Source organism: Nyctibius grandis, chromosome 2, assembly GCF_013368605.1.
Source record: "Nyctibius grandis isolate bNycGra1 chromosome 2, bNycGra1.pri, whole genome shotgun sequence".
NCBI classification, from domain to species: Eukaryota; Metazoa; Chordata; class Aves; order Nyctibiiformes; family Nyctibiidae; genus Nyctibius; species Nyctibius grandis.
The window spans coordinates 58641276-58662530 of NC_090659.1; the positions used below are offsets into that span (position 1 = coordinate 58641276).

At 49.8% G+C, this 21255-nt stretch overlaps 2 protein-coding genes and 1 long non-coding RNA gene across 7 annotated transcripts in view; 1 reads left to right on the forward strand and 2 right to left on the reverse strand.

Annotated features, from left to right (window-relative positions):
* Positions 1-3111: 3111 nt before the first annotated feature.
* ING1 (inhibitor of growth family member 1) lies at positions 3112-10294 on the reverse strand. 3 transcript variants are annotated; one of them, XM_068424919.1, is made up of 3 exons: positions 10181-10294; positions 9270-9960; positions 3112-4152 (listed from the first exon to the last, which is right to left on the reverse strand). In XM_068424919.1, the coding sequence occupies exons 2-3, from the start codon at positions 9409-9411 to the stop codon at positions 3449-3451; spliced, it is 846 nt and encodes a 281-aa protein (XP_068281020.1). In that variant the 5' UTR covers positions 9412-9960; positions 10181-10294; the 3' UTR covers positions 3112-3448. The 3 variants fall into 3 exon arrangements, with proteins under 3 accessions (XP_068281020.1, XP_068281019.1, XP_068281021.1); XM_068424918.1 differs by lacking the exon at positions 10181-10294 and having other exon boundaries at positions 9270-10170; XM_068424920.1 differs by lacking the exons at positions 9270-9960; positions 10181-10294 and adding an exon at positions 6061-6113.
* Positions 10295-16894: 6600 nt separating this feature from the next.
* Positions 16895-19368, reverse strand: LOC137660405 (uncharacterized). Its single transcript, XR_011047686.1, has 2 exons — positions 18908-19368; positions 16895-18339 (listed from the first exon to the last, which is right to left on the reverse strand). It is a non-coding gene; the product is annotated as an uncharacterized lncRNA (long non-coding RNA).
* Positions 19078-21255, forward strand: part of CARS2 (cysteinyl-tRNA synthetase 2, mitochondrial) — a 42763-nt gene continuing 40585 nt past the window's right edge. Inside the window, exons 1-2 of one of the 3 annotated variants that reach the window (XM_068395262.1) lie at positions 19078-19420; positions 19547-19597. In XM_068395262.1, the coding sequence (XP_068251363.1) occupies positions 19215-19420; positions 19547-19597 (257 nt within the window). In that variant the 5' untranslated portion in view covers positions 19078-19214. The remainder of the gene's footprint in view (positions 19421-19546; positions 19598-21255) is intronic. The other 2 variants (XM_068395261.1, XM_068395263.1) reach the window with 2 other exon arrangements.

Genomic DNA, 21255 nt, shown 5'->3' on the forward strand with positions numbered 1-21255 from the left:
TTGGAGCTGACATAGCACCCAAAGGGCTCCCTCGCTGCCACCTTTTACGTCCTGACTCGTGCCTTCAGCACCAGGTCTTCACTGCCAGCTGCCCGGCTGCAGAACAAATCTGCCGTCTTGAGGACAAGGACGGCTCAGGTGTAAGGTCTGCTGCCAGCTCCCTTGACTTGAGTGTTGGAAACAGCACTTTTCAGTAGTTGGAAGGACTTTATCATCCGCTCCAGGGTTCAGCAGCACAATACGGGCTACCATGCCTGTGGGAAATGAGTCGGAAGCCTTAGCTCCGTTCCTGGAAGAGCCTTGCTCTCACTCAAGCCTTTTGCTGGCAGCCTCAGAGGGAAAGGGTCACCGAGAGATTCAGGTGTTTTCTCAAACCTGCAGATGATCTCCCCGAATGACAGCACTGTCACCCTGTCAGGCGGTATAAGGAAGCATGCAAATTAGCTAATCTATCACACAGAAACAACAAAAATTGTCTCAAAGCATGGCAGTTTCTCATGACCATTAAATGAACTCTGAATAAGTAAGAAAGGAGAATTTGTAAGGACATTTTATAGAGACAGCATTTCAGACAAGGTACCAAAGCCTGAACAAAGTTTGCACAGCACGCAGCACTTGGCAGGGTGTCAGTCTAACATGAGATGGCTTCACTTCCATCAACAAAGAGCTTAGTGCCACAGCAGAGTCCCTCAAATCTAACTAATTAATTGTGCCCATTGACTGAAACTAGACGTGTCAAATGGTACCACGCCAGTCCAGTCAGCCCTTGGGGTCAAGCAGCAGAACGACATTGCAGCCTGTAACAGGGTGAGTTGGGAAGATAACACAAGTCTTGGGAAAACATGGAAAAGGATGTAACTCCAAGCCGCCTCGCAGATTAGCAGCTGTCTTTTGCAAAAGCCTGAAATATGGGAGACCACAGCAAGTCTTCAGTAGCTGGAAATATATTCATTTAAGAGCAGTATAAATATTGCTCTACTGATCCATCTTTAGCTGAACTTTCTTACCATACACCTTTGCACCTTTGTTGTTTTCTTCTGGCTTTTCACATTCAAAATGCTCCACAGAACCAATGCAGACATTTCATGAAAAAGGCTACGGTTTAAAACTGTGTCTGCACTGGTTCCTACATAAAGTTTCTCTGGGGTTTCACGAGCACAATCCTGCTAAGTGTCCATGTTCTCAGCGTAGGCTGGTGGGAGGACAACAGAACAGCTGTGGCAGGAAAGACCAGAAACATCAGGATTAGCCACAACAGCAGCAAGTGGAGGGAGGGAGGAGCAGGAAGGATTGATTAAGTGTGTAGGGAGAATGGAAAACGAGGCGGCTTTAGAGAGAAGAGGGAAAGAGAAGGGTAAGAGAGTAATTACACACCAACCCTAAACAACCTCAGGAGCAGATGTGATTCTGAGTGGTCATCTGGCCAAGGCAAAGGTGGCTTGGTGTAACGTGACAGTCTGTAGCGACTGGAAACACAAATGCGCACGCACACTTAGTGTACCTATTTAGAAGTAAAACAGGACTTCTACTTGTCACTGTGAGTATGTCTGTCTGGCAGGGGATATCCACGCGAGGCGATGCGGCGCATCTTGTGGCTTTTCAGTACATCTTTAGAAAACACTTAGCCCCTTCAACTGTCTTGTGTTCAACTGGATCCAAAACCTTGTCTCCCCTACTTCCAACAGAAAGACCTGCTGGAATACATTGGGAAAAAGCAGCATCACTTCAGTGGTATGGTTTCACTGCCCAGGAAGCAAAACAACTTACACATTTTAAGAGAATGCTGTGTTCCAAAAGAAACCCAACCCCAGCCTCCCATGTTCTTACAAGACTCCTGTCTGATCCACCAGATTTCACAACCTTCGCTTCCATGGCCTTCCTATTGCTGGTCCCGTCCTCTTCTCACTTGCAGTGAAGGTCCCCAGGTGGGTGAGGAGACGAAATCAGCTCAGCCAGAACGTCAGCCCCTCCAGCCACGCAGGTGAAGGAAACAGTCTGACCAAGCTTCACTACAAAGCTAAGTGACAGAGGATCCGGATACCTCATCTACCACATAGCACCTTGGTCATAGCTAACACATTTTTGTATGAGGTGACCATGAAGAATAAAAATGCCTACCCTGGAACAGCTGCAACAACACTTTGAAAACTCTGTAATGCAAAAGATCTTTCTGCTGAAAACAAACATAGAACAATTTATATCTGTAGTGTAAAAGCATGAAAACAACTGCACAAGACCAGCTCTACACTATCAATTTGTAGATAAATGGCCAGGTCTGGAACTGACTGCAAGCACACAAAGAGTAGAGCTGGATGGAAAGTTAGATGCTATTTTGGTTCTCCTGCAACCTTGCTGGCCATAAGTTTTATGAAGGAAGATTCATTATCAGAACTGTAATTTGGTTACCACTACAACAGTTTCAGGCTTCCTAGCAGCAGCTTGCTGGAGCTGCTGTGGTTAAAGACAAATTTTTTTTACGCTACATGAATGATCATTAAACATGATTGCTAAAGAAGCAAACTGTCAAAGTTGTTTCATTTATTTCTTAATATCACAGCTGTACAATTTTCATACATACAGCAGGAAATGCACATTGGTTACACAATGGCATTTGGCTGCATTTCCAAGTATAATACAGTAAGTGCAACTCCACTTAAAAATGTACATTTATACAACTTAAACAAATTAAGGATTGCTACACTACTATCTGTGACAGTATAAAGTTTCATTTATGTTAAGTCTCATTACTAAACCACTTCCTGGTTAAATATAAAACATATTCAATCATTTTAAAATGGCCCTTGTGGTACTTGGCCAGCATATAAAATATTTGTTGTGTAAAATTTAACCATTAACTTTTTTTTTTTAAAAAATAATCCTCTAAGCCTATTTAAACATTTGCTATTGAACTGTTATACTGACACTTTGTAGCAGGAACCAAATTTTACCCTCCTTTTGTTTGTTCTTGCACTGTTTATCATGGAAAGAAGTTACATTTGTAATGTATTGCAGCTTTATTCAGATACAACCAGATGGCTAAACCATGTAACAATTTTGCTCAAAAGGTAAGTAACATTTTTAAATAAAGAAAACAAAATTACATTTCAGAGATATTTGTCATCAAAATTTTAATGGGTAGAGTGCTACCAGCACTGGGTGAGGGAAAAAAAAATTATTAATTTATCTTTTAAGACCCACACGAATATTCAGTTTAAACTCTTGTAACTTTACTTTCGGAATACATTGGTCCACAGACCACAGTCTTGTTACAGTTTACCAAATGAAAAACAAAATTGCTTATTGCCGTCCCTATAACAGGAATGGTTCAGTTTTAAACCTCCTTTAAAAATATACATTTTACAATCCTTTCACCTCAACAAAGGTGACACTGACAATAAATACACTGATTTGGTGGTTCTAGTTTTCTTCACTACGAAGAGTCTACCAACTACCTGTTGTAAGCCCTTTCTTTTTTAGACTTCTCCAACGCCTTGTCCATAGTTTTCTCGTTTTCTCCTCTACATTTGGGGCAGTACCATTTGCCCTTTGGTTTATGATTGAGTCCCACGCAGGAAAAGTGAAACCACTCGATGGGGCACTCATCATTATCGCATCCTATCATTTCTCCATAGGAGACTTGGTTGCACAAGCAGTATGTTGGCTCGTTAGGGTCAATAGGAAGGTCTGGGGGAGAAGCTTCTCTCTCTGCTTTAGCCTTGGATCGTTTCTTCTTCTTGGACGTTTTTGCTTTCTTCTCCTTTGGAGTTCCTGAGGTGATGTCATCATGATCATGATTATTTGAAGCATTTTCTCGATTCTCATTATTTCTTTGCCTCCTCGATCTCTTATTGTTGGGCTTTTCAGCCTGCACGATTGTCTCGTTCTTTGACTTATCTTGGCTGGCTTTCCCACTGTTTCCAGTGGTATCATTAGTCTCTTGACAAGTCTCAAACAGTTCCACATGGCTGTCCACTTGCCTAGTTCTGTTCTCAACGAGCTCCACCATCTGACTGACGATTTGGATCTTCTCGTCCCCCAGTTCCTGACTCCGAATCAAGGCTCTCTGTATGCAGTGCAACATTCTTCTCTTCTGCACGGCATCTGTCTCTCGTTTAAATTTTTCGTAGTAATCATCCAGGTCCTTCAGAATCTCTGCAAGAAAGAAATAAAAAACTATAAATATTTTTGACAAGGAGAATGGCGAAACAAAGCCTTCCCATACCGTTCCTTCCACACAGCAACACCTCTTTGTAATGCACAAAGCTGATCAAAGACAGATTCCCTGCAGCTGGTATCTGACAAGGGGCTCATGACTCCAGCAGATTACTTTTGTTCTAGTCGGTCCCACAGGAATAGAATGCAAATGCCGATTTAGAAAAAAAGTGACTAAATATAATTTTACGCATGTTGACAATTCTTCCCTTTAAACTTATCAGTAATTAAAAAGAACTAACTAAACAAATATACACACACCATTAAAAGTTTCAAAATTAATTGTAAAATTAGAGGGGAAATTAATAGATTGGTTTCCTGGACATTTTCTGTATAACAACGTCAATATTTTTAGTGAATGACTGAGAGTGGAAGAAAGAGAGTGGGAGAGAAAGAAAGCACAAACCAGTGTAGCAATCAGATGATGAGTTACTTAATAATCACTATCATACTTGACAGCTGATGCAGAAGAACTCCAAATACATGGGGCTGGACCCTAAGCTATGGCAGATTTCATCTGATACCGCAGAGTTATTTTTGCTGAAAATGTGAGGCCACTTAAACCCCCAGGACTACAGAATTAAGATTACAATATCCAAGATGTCCAGATGATTTCCTCCCTATACTTTCTGTAAAAAACCTGTTGCTTACTTTTTAATAGACAGAAATATAATCTTCATTAAATATTTACTACAAAGAAGGAGATGAAAGAGTTAGAAAATAACATTAAAGATGATCTGCAACAACTGGAGCAGCTAGAGCTTCCCATTTAAAATGCTAACACTGAAAATATGTTACATCTTGAATTGCACCTCAAGGATTGTTCCAAGAGTTTATAAGAAAGAAAACTGCACAAAAGTGTTTAAAGTTTCAAGAATAGTTCTAGAAACCTATTTTAAGCAGATGTTTTTGAGTTTCACTATGATACTCAAATAAACTCAAACATACAGGACACTCAGAATTGCCATAAGTCCTCAAAAAAATGCAGCATGTTTTTCCTACATCTTCTTTCTTCTCTGATTTTTCCCTTTCTCACAGGTTAGAACATTCTGCCTTACAGAAGCAAAATATACTGAGATATAAAATCTAACCTCAATTCACTTAACAGAAACCAGGATCTCGTATACATGCAAATAGCATTACCAAAACTGTCTCTGAATTTCACAGAATCACAGAATGTGAGGGATTGGAAGGGACCTCGAAAGATCATCTAGTCCAATCCCCCTGATGGAGCAGGATTGCCTAGATCATGTCACACAGGAACGTGTCCAGGCGGGTTTTGAATGTCTCCAGAGAAGGAGACTCCACAACCTCTCTGGGCAGCCTGTTTCAGTGTTGTTACCCTCACTGTAAAGAAGTTTTTCCTCATATTTATGTGGAACCTCCTGTGTTCCAGCTTGCACCCGTAAGTCACAAGTATGATCTTACTTTTTTTTTTTTTTTTTTTTTTTAATAAGAGAATGTGGTAACAGCAATTTATATATGCAACAAATAGTTATCCTGTGATTTAAGTTTTGTCTTGCCTGGGTAGATTTTTTGAACACACGCATTCAAACTTCTTGTGAAGACATGGAAAGTTTATGCAAGTTTTACTTTAGTTTTTAGAGCTGCAGCATATGCTTCTCACACCAGTTAACCACAACCTGTCAGCAGGTACCGCAATATAACCTATCTGACCAAAATCAGATTTTCAATATGTTATTAACTATCTTAAGCAAATGCCTTTTTTCTAACTAAAAATAAAAAACCCACCACACACACACACAAAAAGCACCACAAAACCCCCCAAAACACCCACCCAAAAAAACCCCACCCCTACCACCACCGCCAAAAAAACCCCAAACGTACAGAAGATTAAGCATTCAGGAAGACTAAAAATCCAGTGTCAATTATTTTCAATGGCTGAAATGCAGAAGTTTTATGTTCTAAGTTTTGACACTTGACTGATGTCATGAGTTTAACCCACTTGAATCTGGTACGTAGGCATCTTTCATGAAGAATACTCTCTCTCTCAATACCGCAAAATGATTAGTGACTTAATGACTTAAGTCAGGTATTACGAAAACTTCAGTTCCAGTATGCATATGCACATTAACAGTACAGCACCACACCACCTCCTGAAACCGCTGTGTTATGCAGGAGAAATAGTTGGCTGCAATGATCTTGAATTCTGCAAAGCCCTGCCGAGCTTGTCCTCGGGCACCGACACGTTTAGCATGTAAGACGTGGTGTGAGATGCGCCTTTTCACAAACGCACGCAAACAGAAAGGGCTGCTTAGCATCCGTGTCAGAAACATGTTATTCAAGCAGTGCACCAGCTAGAAGAAAGCTTGACAGCTGTCTGCTACAGCTCGGAGGAGCATTGCACCACTGTTCCTCGGACTGGCGTGCTCAGCTGAAGCTGCCCGCCCCAAGGAGGCCGCGTTTATAGGAATTCCAGAAAACCGCTCTCCCCTGGCGTGCTGTAACTGAAAGACCAGAGAGCAGTTTTGCGCGGTTTGCCTGTTACGCAACCGTTCGCCAGCCGTGACCGCACACCCCCAGCATCGCAAACGCCATCCAAATGGCAAAGAAAAAAAAAAGGTGCCGCACGCTGCGAAAACTTTATTCCCACAGCAGCTCCGCAGCCCTGACGGGGGCCCAGGCACCGCCGTAATGGCCGCATGCCCACTCACCCCGGGAGCCCCCTCCCACACCGCCGCCACGGCAGCCAGCACCGGGCAGCCGAGGCTCCCGAGGGGACGGCGGAGGCGGGAGGCACCTCCACGGGCAGGAGGAGCGGAAGCCACGCCGGGATGCCCGCGCTTCGCCGCCGTCACCTCCCGGCCAGCTGGCCGCTACCCGCGGACGCCTCCCCCGCCGGGGCAACAGCGTGTGGGACACGGGCGCAGGCAGCGGGCCCGCCCCCTCCCCGCCCCTCTGCGGCACCACCCGCCGCTGCCGTCGCCGGGACCGCCCCTGAGGCCCCGCCCCCGCCGCGGAGCTGGGCTCGCCCCGCCCCGACGGCTCCGCCCCGCGCCAGGCCTGGCAACCCGCGTGCTCCGCGGCGCGGGGAGGGCGCCGGGCGCCGCCATTACGGCGCGGCGGGCCCTAACGGTCCTAACGTAAGGCAGCACCCCCGCACCGCCCGCTGCCCGCCCGGGAAGCGGCCTCGTCCCGTCGGGCCAGGGGGGCCGCCTTCTCCTAGCAACCAGCGCGGCGGCAACGCCCCGGAAGTGACGGAGCGGCTATTGTTCTCCGGCAGGAAACCGGCGGCGGGTCCCCGCCCCCCCCCGGTTGGCAGCGTAACAGGGGAGCCAGAGGAAGCGGGGGAGGAGGCGGCGGAGAGGGGCGGCGGCCCGCCTACCCTCGCGCCTATCAGAGCCGCCGACGGGGAGAACCCGCCCCTGCTGGCCCGGTGTTCCCAATCGGAGCCAGAAAGAACCAGAAGAGTAAAAAAATAATAATTAAAAAAAAAAAGCAGCCAATCGCAGCGGGCAGAGCGCTCTTGCGTCCGCCCCATCCAGCACCAGCGCGCCATTCACGAGCAAGAGGAGGCGGGAAGAGCGCCGACCCCGAGAACACGTCAGTCACACTCCGAACGCCCAAGGTTGGCCTGCCCGCTGCCGCCGCCCCAGCCAATCAGAACCCGCAGGCCGGGGCAGGCCGAGATAATCAAATCAACCCCACAGAAAAGTTGCTTCTCGAAACGTCACGAGGGGGCGGGGCACACGGCGGAATAACCTGGCCCGAGGACCAATCGGCGAGAGGAGGCGGGCCGCGGCCGGCCCCTGGGGAGGCTTCCCCCCTATCAGCCGCGCCGGGGGCGGGGCGAGCCGCGCTATGCTAACGAGGGGCGTTCATAAAAGCCGCAACGACGCCGAGTCCCCAGTAAAGCGCGGAGGCGCCCGCTGGCCGTGGTGGTGTGTGTTCGCGCGCCCTCCCCTCCCCACCAGCCCAGACCCCCCCCCCCCCCCCCCCCCCGGGAAAGTCTTCCCCGGTCCCGTCCCCTGGGAGCCGCCGGGCTCCCTGGCGGGCTGCCCGACGAGCGGCTGGGGGAACGGCAGGGCTCACTGCCCACCGCCCCTAAGCCCACATGCAACGAAGGCGCGGGGCGGCTCGCAGGCCAAGGGAGATGGGGTTCTCCCCGCCCGGCGCCCCGGTTGTCACCGCTGCCGGCGGCACCGAATAAAGCCCTCCCCTCCCCCCTTCCCGAGCGGACACCACCAAGCAAGTGACAAAGCTGCCCCGAGCCCCGCACAAACCGGCCTCCCCTTCCCTTCCCCTTCCCTCCGCCCGTGGGGCAGGGGGACAGCGTGCCCCGTGTGCCGGCAGCACCGGGAGACGGAGGGAGGGAGGGGGCACTTCAGCCTTCAGCACATCCGTAAACCCGACTGTATCCCCCCCGCCACGCACACCCCACACCGCACACGCCAGTCCCGTCCCCCCCGCCCCACGGTGCGGGGCTGTTTTACGGGGTGAAACGAAACCCACTGAGGAGGGAGCGGAGAAAGCACACCCTGCCCCCCACTCTCGCCTAACCCCCCTCTCCTCCCTCCCTCCCTCCTTCCCTCCCTCACTAGCTGCCTCTCTCCCCCTACTACAGCCATAATGAATACTGTACATTCCTAAATGTTGTGCTGTAATCTCTCCCTCTCTGTCCACCCAGCACTTTCTTCCGTACCCCCAAACCCTTCCACCTCAGCCCCACGGCCGGGGACGGCCCCCCTTTGTGCACCGCACACCCCACTTCCCTGCCCCCGCCTTCTTGGCCAGCAATTTACACAGAAAAGCAGAGTCCTTGCTTAATAAGAGAAGCTGGAGACCTTTTGTTCCGCCCTATGACAAGAGCTAACGCTGCAGATCAGCCCCTCTCTCTCTCTCTCCCCGGATCTCTCCTCCCGGCTTTCTCCCTCCTCTCACCTCCCAAAAATAAAACTACCATCCCTGTGGGGTGTAGAGGGGCAAAGGGAGCCGAGGCTCAGCTCTGAAGAAAAGAAAGGGAAAGACACCCTCCCCCCACGAGCCCCATACCACACACACAGCCGCACACACACACATATACAGAAAGCACTTACCTTGGTATTTGGCGTCAATTTCCCTCATCAAGGAGACATTTCTCTGCAGATCGAAGGGCATAGACTCGATGGAGTCCAGATAATCCTCCACATAGTTCACTAGGTGAAGCTGGTCTCCGTTTGCAGGACTCAACATTTTCATCCGGCAAAGAAAAAAAAAATATCCTTCCCCACACCTCTCTCTGCCTGTCTGTGTGAGAGCAAGTGCTGCTCCCTCCAGAGACGGTAACCCCGATGAACGGCTCACTCCCTGCCCACCTCTCTCTGTAGCTCCCTCCAAAAAAACGAGAGAAGCTACATCTGACTCCTCTTGTGTGAAACAGAGGGAGAGACACACACACACCCTCCGCTAGTCCCCTACAGCCAGCAGCAGCTGATTGAATGGCTGTCGTTGTGGGTAATTCACGAAGGAGGTGGTAGGAACAATCAGAGGGATTTGTGTGTGTGAAGGGGGGGGGAGGAGGAGGAGAAAGGAGGGGGGCTTAAACCAGCTCCTCCGAAACAATCTGGAAACAAAATGTGCCCTGCAAAGTGTCTGTCAGAAGCAGCGGCAGCCCCTCTGCATGCGCCAGCGCCGCTCTGCTCCGCTTCTCCTCCGCTCCCCCTTTACCCGCTCTCCTCCTCGCCGCTGCCGCCGCCGTCGCTGCTCCCCGGTGATATTAACGCAGCCTCCTCGCTCCTATACGCCGCACTTGATCCAACGTGGAAAACCCAAATACCAGTTTCAAACACTTGGGAAACATTCAGCCCCGCCACGCACGGCGCATGCGCACCCCTCCCAGCGCTGTATACACACACACACACACGGGCACACTCACCGCGCACACACACGCTCTCCCCCTCCCCCTCCCGGAACCGCGGCGGGGCGAGCGCTGCTCTGCATATTCATCGTCCCTCCTCCCCTTACTCACGTTTGGGGAGGGAAGGCGGCAGGGATGCGCGGTCGTAGCGAGGGGGTGGGCGGCTCGGTGCCGGCGTGGGGAGGAAGCCCCCGCGGCCGGGTGGAGGCGGCGGAGGGGGGGGGGGAAGGCGGAGGCTCCGGTGAAGTTGTCGCGGACGCTGCGAGGAGAGCGGCCCGGCAGGAGGCTGAGGGGATCTGCCGGAGCTTGCGAGCGGGGCGGGGGAAGTTGGATGCTTTTGCGGTAGGGCACGGACTTTGGAGGAGTCTCTCGCCTTCTGCCAGCTGGTGGCGGAGGCCGCGTTCACCCCAGAAAGGAGCAGCTCCGAGGGCTTTCCTAGGAGGGACAGGGAGAGGGGGGGCACTGAGAACCATGCGACGCCACGGCGGTGGCTGCGCTACCACCCCGCTTGGGGGGGGCAGGGCCGCACCGGCGCGGCGCCGGACGCTGAGGAGAAACGCTGCCTCCCTCCTCAGCGAGCAACTGCATCGATTATCCCCGCGGCGGGTGACACCCGCCCCAGCCAATCCCCTCTTCCCTCCTGTCCCGCCCCTCACTTCTTCCGGCCAATCCTCACCAGGCGAAAGGAAAGGGGGCGGGCGCAGCGGTGACACCGCTTCCCGGGATACCGGCCGCGGCAAAGGGGGCGGTAACGTGCGGGGGGGGGGGGGGGGAGGGGGAGAGGCGGTTCGCGCATGCGCACTCGCCGCAGCGCAGGAGAAAATGGAGCCGTCCGTTAGGGACGCGATTCGACTACGTTTCCCAGCGGCCCCTGAGCGGCAGCGCATGCGCGCTGGCGGGCGGGCTTGGCGCGCCGCCCCGTCCCCCGCGCCGCACGCTGCGGCAGGCGGCGGCGCGGGAGGGGTTAGCCGGGCTTGTGGGAGCGGGGGGAGTGCCCCGGGGGGTTGCTTGAGGCTGCGTTACGGAGTGGGCCGGCGGCGGGCCGCCCCCGCTCCTGCTGGGCGTCCGGCGGAGAGAGCCCTCAGCGCCTCCGAGAAGGAGAAGGTGCACCCGGCACAGCCCCGTGCCGCTCGAGTTCTCCCCGCCAAGGCGGCCCGGGGGCCGTGAGGAAGGACCCCGCTGTCGGTCACCTTTCCCAGGGCTGGGGCTCGCCGGGGGCAGCCTGCCTGTGTTTCCCCAAGTTGCTGCCGTGGCCGTTCATACTCCGCAGCTGTCCCGCCGCCGGCCCGCGGCGCACCGGTCTGGGGGACGCGGGGAGATCAGACCCTCCCTCCTCCCCGGGCTCCTCCGAGCCCCGCCGCAGGGCTGCCAAGTCCGTCCTTGTCCCTCCACTTCCCGCGGCGGGGCGCCGAGCGGCAGCAGGCACACCTGGCGGGGCCGCTCCGGGAAAGCCCTCCTCTCCAGCCACGGCGGGCGCTACCCGCCGCCTCCACCCCCTCATGCGGCGGGGCTCCGGTGCCCCCCACACCGCCCTCTCCCCCGACAGCGGCGGGAGGCGGGGCAGGGCGGGCGTTGAGGGGAGGCGGTGGCGGCGACCCAGCCCCGCCCGCGGGGCCGCGCAGGGCGGGCTGCGGCTCGGCGGGGTGAGGCGGGGTTGGCAGCGCCGGCGGTTTTATCTTGTCCCTCATTAGGGAGATGCGCTCGCGTGTACCTGACGTTAACTCTCGGGAAGCCCCCGGAACCCGCAGACACCCGGTCCCGCCAGGATCGGCGGCGTCGGGTAGCGAGGAACGGGGAAGGCGGGCCTGGAAAACCTGCCCCGGCTCCAGCGAGGCAAAACAACGCGTGCTTTCTGCCTCTTATTTTTTTTAAAAAACGTCACGGGCAATCCCCTAATTTAGGGGAGACTGACTCATCATTTCTAAACGCTCAGACTTGCTGGTACAGTCGTTGTTCATTGAGGCACGGATGTTCTGGGTCTAGTAGGGAACAGAGGGAGCGACGGCCTAAGGACCTCAGCATCTTAACCCCGTTTAAGTATTTCTGCTGCTGTCATCAGCTTGGTGTTTGAACGCCCTGAGTGAGGTTTTCAGGGGAGCACAGGCAGCTATTTATCGATCCCTCCAGTGGGAGCCAGGCACTGAAATACTTCTGAGGAGCAGAGCCGACCTTCCATAGCATAGACTAAGCCCATTTTGGACTGAGTCTGCCCTGCTCCTTCAAGCAGATTTCAGAGGGCAGTTGCTTGTTTTCCGAACATGTCTGTAAGTTCTCCATTCTCTTCTTCCTCTCATTTTCTGTCTCCATGAATTTCTGTACTTGCTAATGTAGACCTCGAAAACCTGAGATCTTACGTATGTAAATGATGATGAGTACTACGGCATCTAGGCAGCGCTCCAAGCCAGTGTTTCTGGACCTGTGTGCTCTGGTTTATGGTGGCACCGAGAGGGAGTTGTCTAATGGCAGCACTAGCCTGGGAACACCTATTCTAAATTGTTGGCACCACCTAGGTAGTTAACAGCCTGTTTCACCCTTGCCTAGAAGAAGCTGAGCTACTGTCAGGTAGTTACAGCCTGTTTCACCTTTGCCTTGAAGAAACTGAGCCACTGTCAGCAATTAAAGGTAGTTAACAGTCCCCTGGCTAGTGTGAAAACCCAAGCCAATAATTATTATTCAGTAGAGGCAAGACATCTGAAAAGAATTCAAATGAGTCCCAGAAAAAGTCATTTTTGCAAAAACGTTCACCACCATTCTAGACACACAGGCAGTAATTACATATACAAATAAGAAATCATTGTAAAAGTACCTGCTAATTTACTGAACAAGAACTTCTGTCACTCCTCCTTATAGACAAAATTTAGGAAGGCACAACTTTCAAGTGTAGTTGTGGCCTGCTACACTTCAGTAACTTGCTCAAAAGTACTGACAGGCTGGTCAGATGCACTGAGGATAGAGAGCTTGGTATCATCTGCCTCTTAAAGTGCCGCCTACTAGATCTTCCTCTGTTAGCCTCTCATATGTTGCCGGAGAAGTGACAGAAAGAAACCATCATCAGACTTCACACAAGTCCTACAGAAAGGATGGGACTGAGCTCACCTGAGAGTGCATTTGGTATACGCTTTCAAGGTGCCCTTTCACGGTTCCCAAAGATGATTCTTGGTGCCTTGTGTAGTGCTGTAACCAAATATACCTGTACCAAAAAATACCTATTCTCTGCACCCCCTCTAGGCTCAGCAGCATGTTAGCCATCTTTTTAGGAAGCTGGAGGGGAAATCAGGTATATGTATACACCTCCAGGTTGGAAAGTTTTGGGAGATGTGGACCTGACACCCATTGCCCATCTCTGCTGCTTCTCCTCCTCCTCTGCTTTCTTTTTACTTTGGCCTCTTGCCTCTGAACTGCAGTAGGTGAGAGATGGGGGGTTTTGAACGGAGTTTCAGGTGTTCTTTGGTATTAGGGGTCTGTTTCTTACTCTGGTGGAGCACTCACAAGTAGAAGTGTAGGGAATGATTGTCATGTGTCAGAGAAGGAAGAGACTTGTCGGCTTCATTTTCTTCCTATTTTCTATACTTTATGGGAGGTCAAAGTAACTCTCCTCCTGCTCCCAAGCACCTTTTCTCTGTTTACAAGAAGTCTTTCCTGCTTAGAAACCCAAATCTCTGGGTTTTTCAAAAGCTTCTTGAGGCTGGTACCTTACTAAAGCTCTAAACTTACAACAGTGGGAATCAAGGGAACATATAATCAGATCAACAACTCAGGCAACTACTGTGTAACATATATATTATGTATATATAATATTATATAACATAAGTTTCATATAATGTATATTCCAGTAATTATGGTTATTCCAGTCATTATGGTTATTCCATCTCATCGGCATAAAGTTCACAATTCTTAATGAGGAACATAAAATCCCAAACCTCCAAACTTGTTCCACAAATGCAGATACTGAATATATGAGGGTAGCTGGTATGAGGAATTCTGACTGCCTCCTTTCTCTTTCTCTGCCTTAGCTGAATATTGCTATATGAAATACTATGTAATTACTACAGCTGTGTCTGTATTTATTAGAAAATATAGTGTCTTCTAATCATTAGCTGTTATACTTTATAGGTACAGATGAATCAGAGGAGTTATTCCTTCTAATGAATTGCTGTTTTTTACCATTTAATAGCTTAATCCCTCTCTTTTTACAGTTACGTATGTTTTTTTTTTTTCTTGTTTGTCTGTTGATTCGTTATGAGGCTAAATCCGTACTTACCTAGGTGATGTTAATAGAGTTTTACAAGTCTATTCATTTTGCTTACGGTTGAAAGTTTTGAAACAAAACTGCAAAAGGTTAACACGCAAGATGCAGAGCTGAGGTTTGCAAGTATGAAGACCGGTAGACAAGTCATAAGTTCACACTTTCATGCAATATGCATTGTCTGTGCACTGGACGGTGTACACCATTTACAGATATTTAGGCCAGAAATACCTATTTGTGTCAGTCTATGATGTGGGATTAATGGATTCTAAAATCCGGAAAACAAATCTGGCTGAGTTGGTCCTTTTTGTGCTTCCCAGTAACGGCTCAAGAACTTCATGAACTTCCCAAGCACTTACCTAACATAGGCCTGCCATTCTAAACTTTGTCTTTTTTTTTTTTTTCTTTTTAAGTCAAGTCCTGCTTAAGAAAATTGGTATTTCACTGGATACAGCTCCTCATCTCTTCCTCTGCTTGCCCTGAGACTGTTGCACTCACTGCCTCTTTTCACATCTGTTTTCTGGCTGCTGCCATTTCTTTCTTGCACCTGCTGCACCTAGTGAGCTTAAACAGCACTGGCATTAAAGGCGGGCAAAGAATTCTGACTGGAACTAGTAATTGTGCATTGCAGTACAAGGCCAAGGCAGAAGTATGTCTGAGTTGTCCCAGCATGGAGTCAGCACAGAGCAAGAGCAGCTTATTCCATGGCCTCCACATTCCCACAGTGAGTTCATGAGATGCACCTCAGCAGCTGGAAACCACTGACAAAGACACCAATGTGACCCCTGGCCGAATTCGTACCAGCCCTCAGGCTTGTTTCTGTAAACTGTGGTGCAGGACCCAAACACTTCTGATCAAAAACATGCAGCACTTGTTAGAGCAGTTGACAGGTAGGTTGTTTGAGCAATAGTAGATGGTGTTAACTACTCAGGATCCAGCCTACTAGGCTTTTGATAAGAGCAGGAAAGTTTATTTTGTTCTTTATGTCCACCGATGAAATTTCTTTTGCAGTTTTCATTTTCCTAGAATCGCTCTTTTAGAGTAGGTACATCAAGATTATTTGTCTTTTATAAAACATACTCTTTACTTCGTGAATATCTGGGGGAATGGCCACTCATCATTTACAATATTTCTGAGTCAACTATTTGTACTAAGTTGAGACAATTTTTATTCTTTTAAAAATTAAATGAGATTCTTAGGCAAACTGATAAGCACCTAGGTTTTGTAAAAATAAAAGGACTATAGAAGATAAGTCAAAATGTGTCTTATTACAGACTACTACAGAGCACCAAGAGAAATTCAGTCCACTGCAGTAGATTTAGCTCATCTTCACTTTTGGTTTGTCGTTTGTCTTTACAACAACCCTTTTCCTCCTTATTTTCTCAGGGTCAGCTTCCTTCAGGTTCCTGAACTAGAATCTGACAAGAAGGGCCACAGATACTAGCAACGTGCTCTTGGTAACACAACAAATGCATCCTTTCTCCTCCTAAGATGGTATGGTTTAATTTTTTAAAAGAAAAATGCAGCACCATTAGCAATAGGGTGAAAACTGTAAAACCTTACAAGGCATCTATCTCCTAACAATAAATAGAAAGGAAAAATGAATTTTTAGCTTAATTTTTGTTTATTTACTTATGATACAAAACATGCTCTGGGATTTTCCCGCTGAGCTTACCTCTCAGGGACAAATCTTGTAGGTAGTCCTGGTCTGAATACCTGTGACTGGAAACTACATGAGGAGCCAGGTGAGCTAGAACCCCCAAAGATCCTCCTTGCCCATCCCAGAAGCTTTGCAGAGCTGCTGTTGGAGAGCACATACAGCTGTGCTTCTACCAGATTTTCCCTTTCAATCAAGCCTGGAGGGGGAAGCGTTGCCTTCTTGCACAAGCAGATAAAGGGACAGAAAATAAATATATAAATGCATTCCAAGGCATTCAGGAGTCACCTCTTTACCTTAGAGTTCCAGTTTTTATTTAAAAAAAAAAAAGGAAGTTTTAACCTTAACGGCTCCTATGAAAAATGTGAGATGACCTCACAATACTAAATACATGGGTGCCCCCTTGAAACAAGTTTCCCTGAAGCTCAGATAGACACACCTCAGTGGGATTTTGACCAAGAGACATACCTCTCTGCAGCCTGCATCTCCTACTAGCTATTCAGCAGAAAATACAGAAGTAAGAGAAGTAGAGCAGGCCCATGCCTTGGATCGATCAGGTGTACCCTGGCAACCTCTGAAGGCATCTTCTACTCCAGGTGGAAGCAAAGATGAGTCTCCTGATGGAAGCAGAAAATTCTTCGCCGCTATTCCGCCGCTTTGGTAGATGAGTATGGTCTCATCCAGGAATAAGGGTATTGGGAAGGGAGGCAGTTAGAGGTGGCATAAATATAGATGTGCTTACAGCCATAGACTGACTGTTTCTGAAAACGTCTGTCAGTATTTTTAAGATGCATAATTTATGGTTCTAATCCATCAGGATTAGTAATGCTTTTAATTTTAAACTGTATTCTTTAGTAGTTCAGTGCATGTAAAATACTTTCCACCGTTCCACTGAATTTATTCTACTGCATTGAAACAAATCTAAAGTGTGAACAATGTTAACTGTTTATTTCAGGCATTTAATAAGAACTGTGGCCTTTCCTACCCTCAGAAAAATAATGTTTTATAGCAGGACATAGAGCTTTCTGGACTAAATGCTAAAAGCCAGTCTGGATAGCACAGACACTAAGCCTTTTGAAACCACCGGGGAAAGAAAAAGCTCCTGCATTCTTCTGATCTGTTGGCAGTTTCATCTGATAGCTAAACCTGGAATTAAGGCTGAAAACCATCTATTGTTACTTAGTATTGATTTGGACTCTCTCAAAGTGCTTGGTACTGTACAGAACAAAGAAGACAACAGAGTTACTGACAAGTCTTAACAGGATGTGTGTTGAACAGCAAAGACATCAAAACCAGCTCACTAGGGAAACTGAAATAATTGGCTTGCGAAGCTTCCTGCGAAGCCTATAAAGCAAACATTTACAAAGGTTATTGGATGGTATCTTCAGTTTCATCCTAGCTAGTCTCAAATTAGCAAGCCCATAAAATAGGTTTCTTATTTGATCAAAAAGTTAAGATTGTTAAATGAAAAATATTGTGGAAAGTGCACATTAAGAAAAAAAGGAAACATTTGTCACTGGTAGGGCTTTATATCTGATACTCTCCAAAACGAAGCAAGATGTAGACAGACATCTATTATTACGTAAAAGCAATGATTTTAAATGATTGTATGACATGAGAAAAGTCTCTCAAACCTGTCCCTGGCAGATAGAAGAGGAAACAATACAATGGCTTCTGTGAGGCAGTGTATCACAGGCAGACCTTTCTCTGCAGCGTCCAGCCAAGAAAGGCTGTGATCGCTTGGTATTACCTTCCTCCCAGAGGCCAGCAAGCTGCTGTAGCAGGTGAGGGGCGCAGTGGTCTGGGAGACCTGAAAAGGCTCCGCACTGAACAGCCTGCTTAGAGGGTCGTATGGAGGAAGACAGTCGGGAGCAGCGCTGACAGCACGTGCTGTAACTGATGGTTTGCTCTCTCTTCTCGTACAAGAGCACGGGTTGCCGCAACTGGAGCGAATGGGCTTCAGCTTCAACACGTGCCAAGAGGATGCTTCCTCAAAATGGTAGCAGACCTTGCCAAAGGCTGGAGTTGATGTGGGTTCACAGAGGCTGGGGAAATGAATGGAAGAGCAATCTACTGAGGGAGGGTAAAAAAACCTGGGGGGGGACCCCAAAGCATTCATCTGAGGATGTCATCTGGTCAGAAGCTGGGAGGGCAGCTGGGAAAATATTATATATGCTTGTAGAGTTCTCACTTGTTTACTTGGTACCTGCTCGTAGTTACTTTTGGAAACAAGATGCTAGTTAAAAAAGACTTTTGGCACCCTTATGCTGTTCCATTATACTTTCATTCGCTCTAGTTAAATAGCTCATAATTTCCAAAGTGGATCAAGGCACTGCAGCCACTTAAGCTCTGTTTCCTCAGCATGCTCTGAAAGAAAGAAAAAAAACCCCACAATGAGATGAGAGAAGCACCATCAGAAAACGCACGCCCCTTGCTTGTCCTGACGCTGAGGAGGCAGCGGACCATGACATCAGCTGGCCGAAGCCCAGGGCACCTCGCTGAGCACCTAGCAGCAGTTCATGTCATTTTTGAAAATATCCAGCTCGGGCAGGACTTCACACGGGTACGTGGCAGTAAGGGGGGTGCAGAAGTGTTTTTTGAGACCCTGCTTTACTAAGTCCATCTTGGGAGCATCACACCACGTTTTTCCTTCAGGAGGTAACAGGCTTCCCGCCGTTCCCTGGCCTGAAAAGCAGCGTAAAACAGACTCAGCCCTCGTTTGACCGAATTCACTTGGCACAGCGGAGACCGCTCGGTTAAATTATCACGTCTCCTGCAAACACCCCCGCTAAAAACCTCGTTAAGAAGAAACCGCGCGCTGGTGCGGTTATACCGAAGCGCAAGGCTGGGTACGCGCTATTTCGGCCGAGTTCAAGCGGGGCACCCGCCCGACCCAAGCCCCGCACCCCCGGGCGCCCCAGCCCGCCGGACTCACCATGGGGCCGCTCGGAGGAACGCCCTCCGCCCGGGCCGGGCCGCGGCAAGAGGCGGCGGAGGTGACCCCGCGGCCCGGCGAGAGACGGTGCTAACCCGGCCTCGCCCCCAGGCCGCAGGCCCCTCCTCTTCCTGCCGCTCCGGCTGTAGCTACCCCGCTCGCCTGCTGTTTCCCGGCACAAGCGGCGTGGGTGTCGCGGCGACAGGCGCGGCGCGTTGTGCTCACTCCCCTCGCCCCCTCGCCGCGGAGAGGCGGAGCCGCCTGTTCCCGGCCCGCTCACCCGCGGCCGGGAGCCGTGGCCGTAGCCATGCTGCGCGGAGTGGCGGTGGCGGCGGCCCGGCGATGCGGCCCCGGCCCCGGCGGGGGGAAGGCGGTGGCGCGGCGATGTTGCAGCGCGGCGCGGCGGCGGGAGTGGGTGCCGCCGGCGGGGCGGGACAGCGGGATCGTGGCTTACAACAGCCGGAGCCGGAGCAAGGAGCCGCTCGTGCTGGCCACGGAAGGAGTAGCGACCTGGTAGCGCCTTGCGGGGCTGCCGGATGGGGGGGGGCGGTGCGGGGCTGCCGGGGTGGCCGGGACGCGGGGCCGCGCCCGGTGGCCGTGCTGGGGGTGACGGGTGCGGTTTGCCTCCCCTCTCCGCAGGTACAGCTGCGGGCCGACGGTGTACGACCAGGCGCACCTCGGGCACGCCTGGTGAGTCGCGTCCCGAATCACACGGGGGCAGGGGGGGTCCCGTCCTGCGTGGGCGCGACGCGAGTGGGAGTGCGGGGCATCCCCAGGCCTGCCGCGGTGGCGGGCAGCGTGTGTCCGGGTGACAGACCCCGATGGGAGCCGCTGTGGTTGCCTCCTGGTCCATGCAAAGGGCAAAATCCTGTTTATTAGCGTCTTTTTTTTCCCCTCTCGGCCTCAGGAAGCACGGAAGGGGCTGTTGGTGCAGCTCATCCCAGACAGACAGAATAGTGGGGTGGGAAGTATTAAGAATGTGCACTTTTTTGCCAGGCGGGGTGAGTTTGTTTCAGATCGCATCGGCATAATGTGACTTATTGTGCAGAGGAGTTGGGGTCCTGGAGCAGAGCCTCTTGTACCTGTGAAGTGATGGTTCTGCCTCGAATTTTATTCTGATGCTGTGTCAGCACCAAGGAAAAGCTGTTCAGAGTTGAGTATTAAAAAGATGCTTTTGAGGTTATCAGTTCTTAAATGTCAGAAAGCCCAGCTAGCTTAAAGGCCTTTTTTTGCATAATAACAGTTCAGTGGCTTATCGTGTTTAAAAAAACCCACCCCAAAACAGCACAGCATTTTCTCCGTAGGTCATTAGGATAATTGCAATAATAAACCAGCTTCATTATAAGTAATCTTGGAAAAATGCTTTAAGTGCACCAGAGAAGGTTGCTGCCGGTTGTTTTAAAACAACACACGTGATAAGGAGACATGCAGGGTGCTTGCAGGTTCCTGTGAAGCTGGTGGGAGTTGCAGCAGCCCAGCTGCTCTTGAGCTCCTGTCTCCTAATTCTTAAAAGAACAAGATGCGTTGGGCTCCTTGGAAGACCAGGGGTTTCTGGGATAATTGCCATGTGTGTGAAGATCAGATGCTGTATATTTGAGTAATTCCCTTTCAGTGGAGGGCAATTCACAGCTTCTTGTCTGATCTCAACTGCATTCAGAAACTTGGGTTGAATTTTGTTTAATGTTGAGCTGTCGCAGTACTGCACAACTACTCCTTCTTTCTTTAAAAGGGAAGTTTTAAAATACCAGTCAGGTAAAAATACTCTTGGGAGCCTCTCCTTAAACGCTGCTATACTGTTGTGTGTATGTGATGGTGTCTTTTTTCTCCTTGCTTTAGTCCAGTCTTAGCAGAAAACTAACCAACTTTTTACTGGTGATCTAAAAATCAACAAAAAGATATCTTGAATTGTTTTGGTTGTACTTAGTACCTTCAGGGGAATTTTAATATTTAAACAGAAGTCATAACAATTTGTCTATTTATTGTAATACATGCTATGTTCCAGTTTACCTTGAAATAATTGCAATTTAAAATCATTGCTTGAGAGCAACTGTATAAAAAGATGCTAACACATTTCTTTTCTCCATTACTCAGTGGAGGTTCCCTAGTACGGTAGGGCCCGTCTTCCCTGACGTGATGTAACAGGGGAGGGAATTGCAGAAGTGCTCCCGTCCTAAGGGGTGTAGGTGGATCTAGAGCACAATGTTTATAGAGGTGGAGAATTTCACCTTTTGGTCTTGCAGCTTTCTGTGGCTTTTGAAGGTCTGTTTTTGTCAGTGGTTCTCCTCATTCTTCTGCCTTCAGGCCCTTTTGATTAAAGGAGGGAGTAGGAAGGCCTTGCTCGCTCTGCC

What these genes read in the sequence shown, in the direction of transcription:
- ING1 (XM_068424919.1), bottom strand. Translation starts at nt 9,411, where the DNA reads ATGAAAATGTTGAGTCCTGCAAACGGAGACCAGCTTCACCTAGTGAAC. An exon ending in AATTGACGCCAAATACCAAG is followed by an intron (nt 4,153 to 9,269) that starts GTAAGTGCTTTC and finishes TCTTTCTTGCAG; the next exon opens with AGATTCTGAAGGACCTGGAT.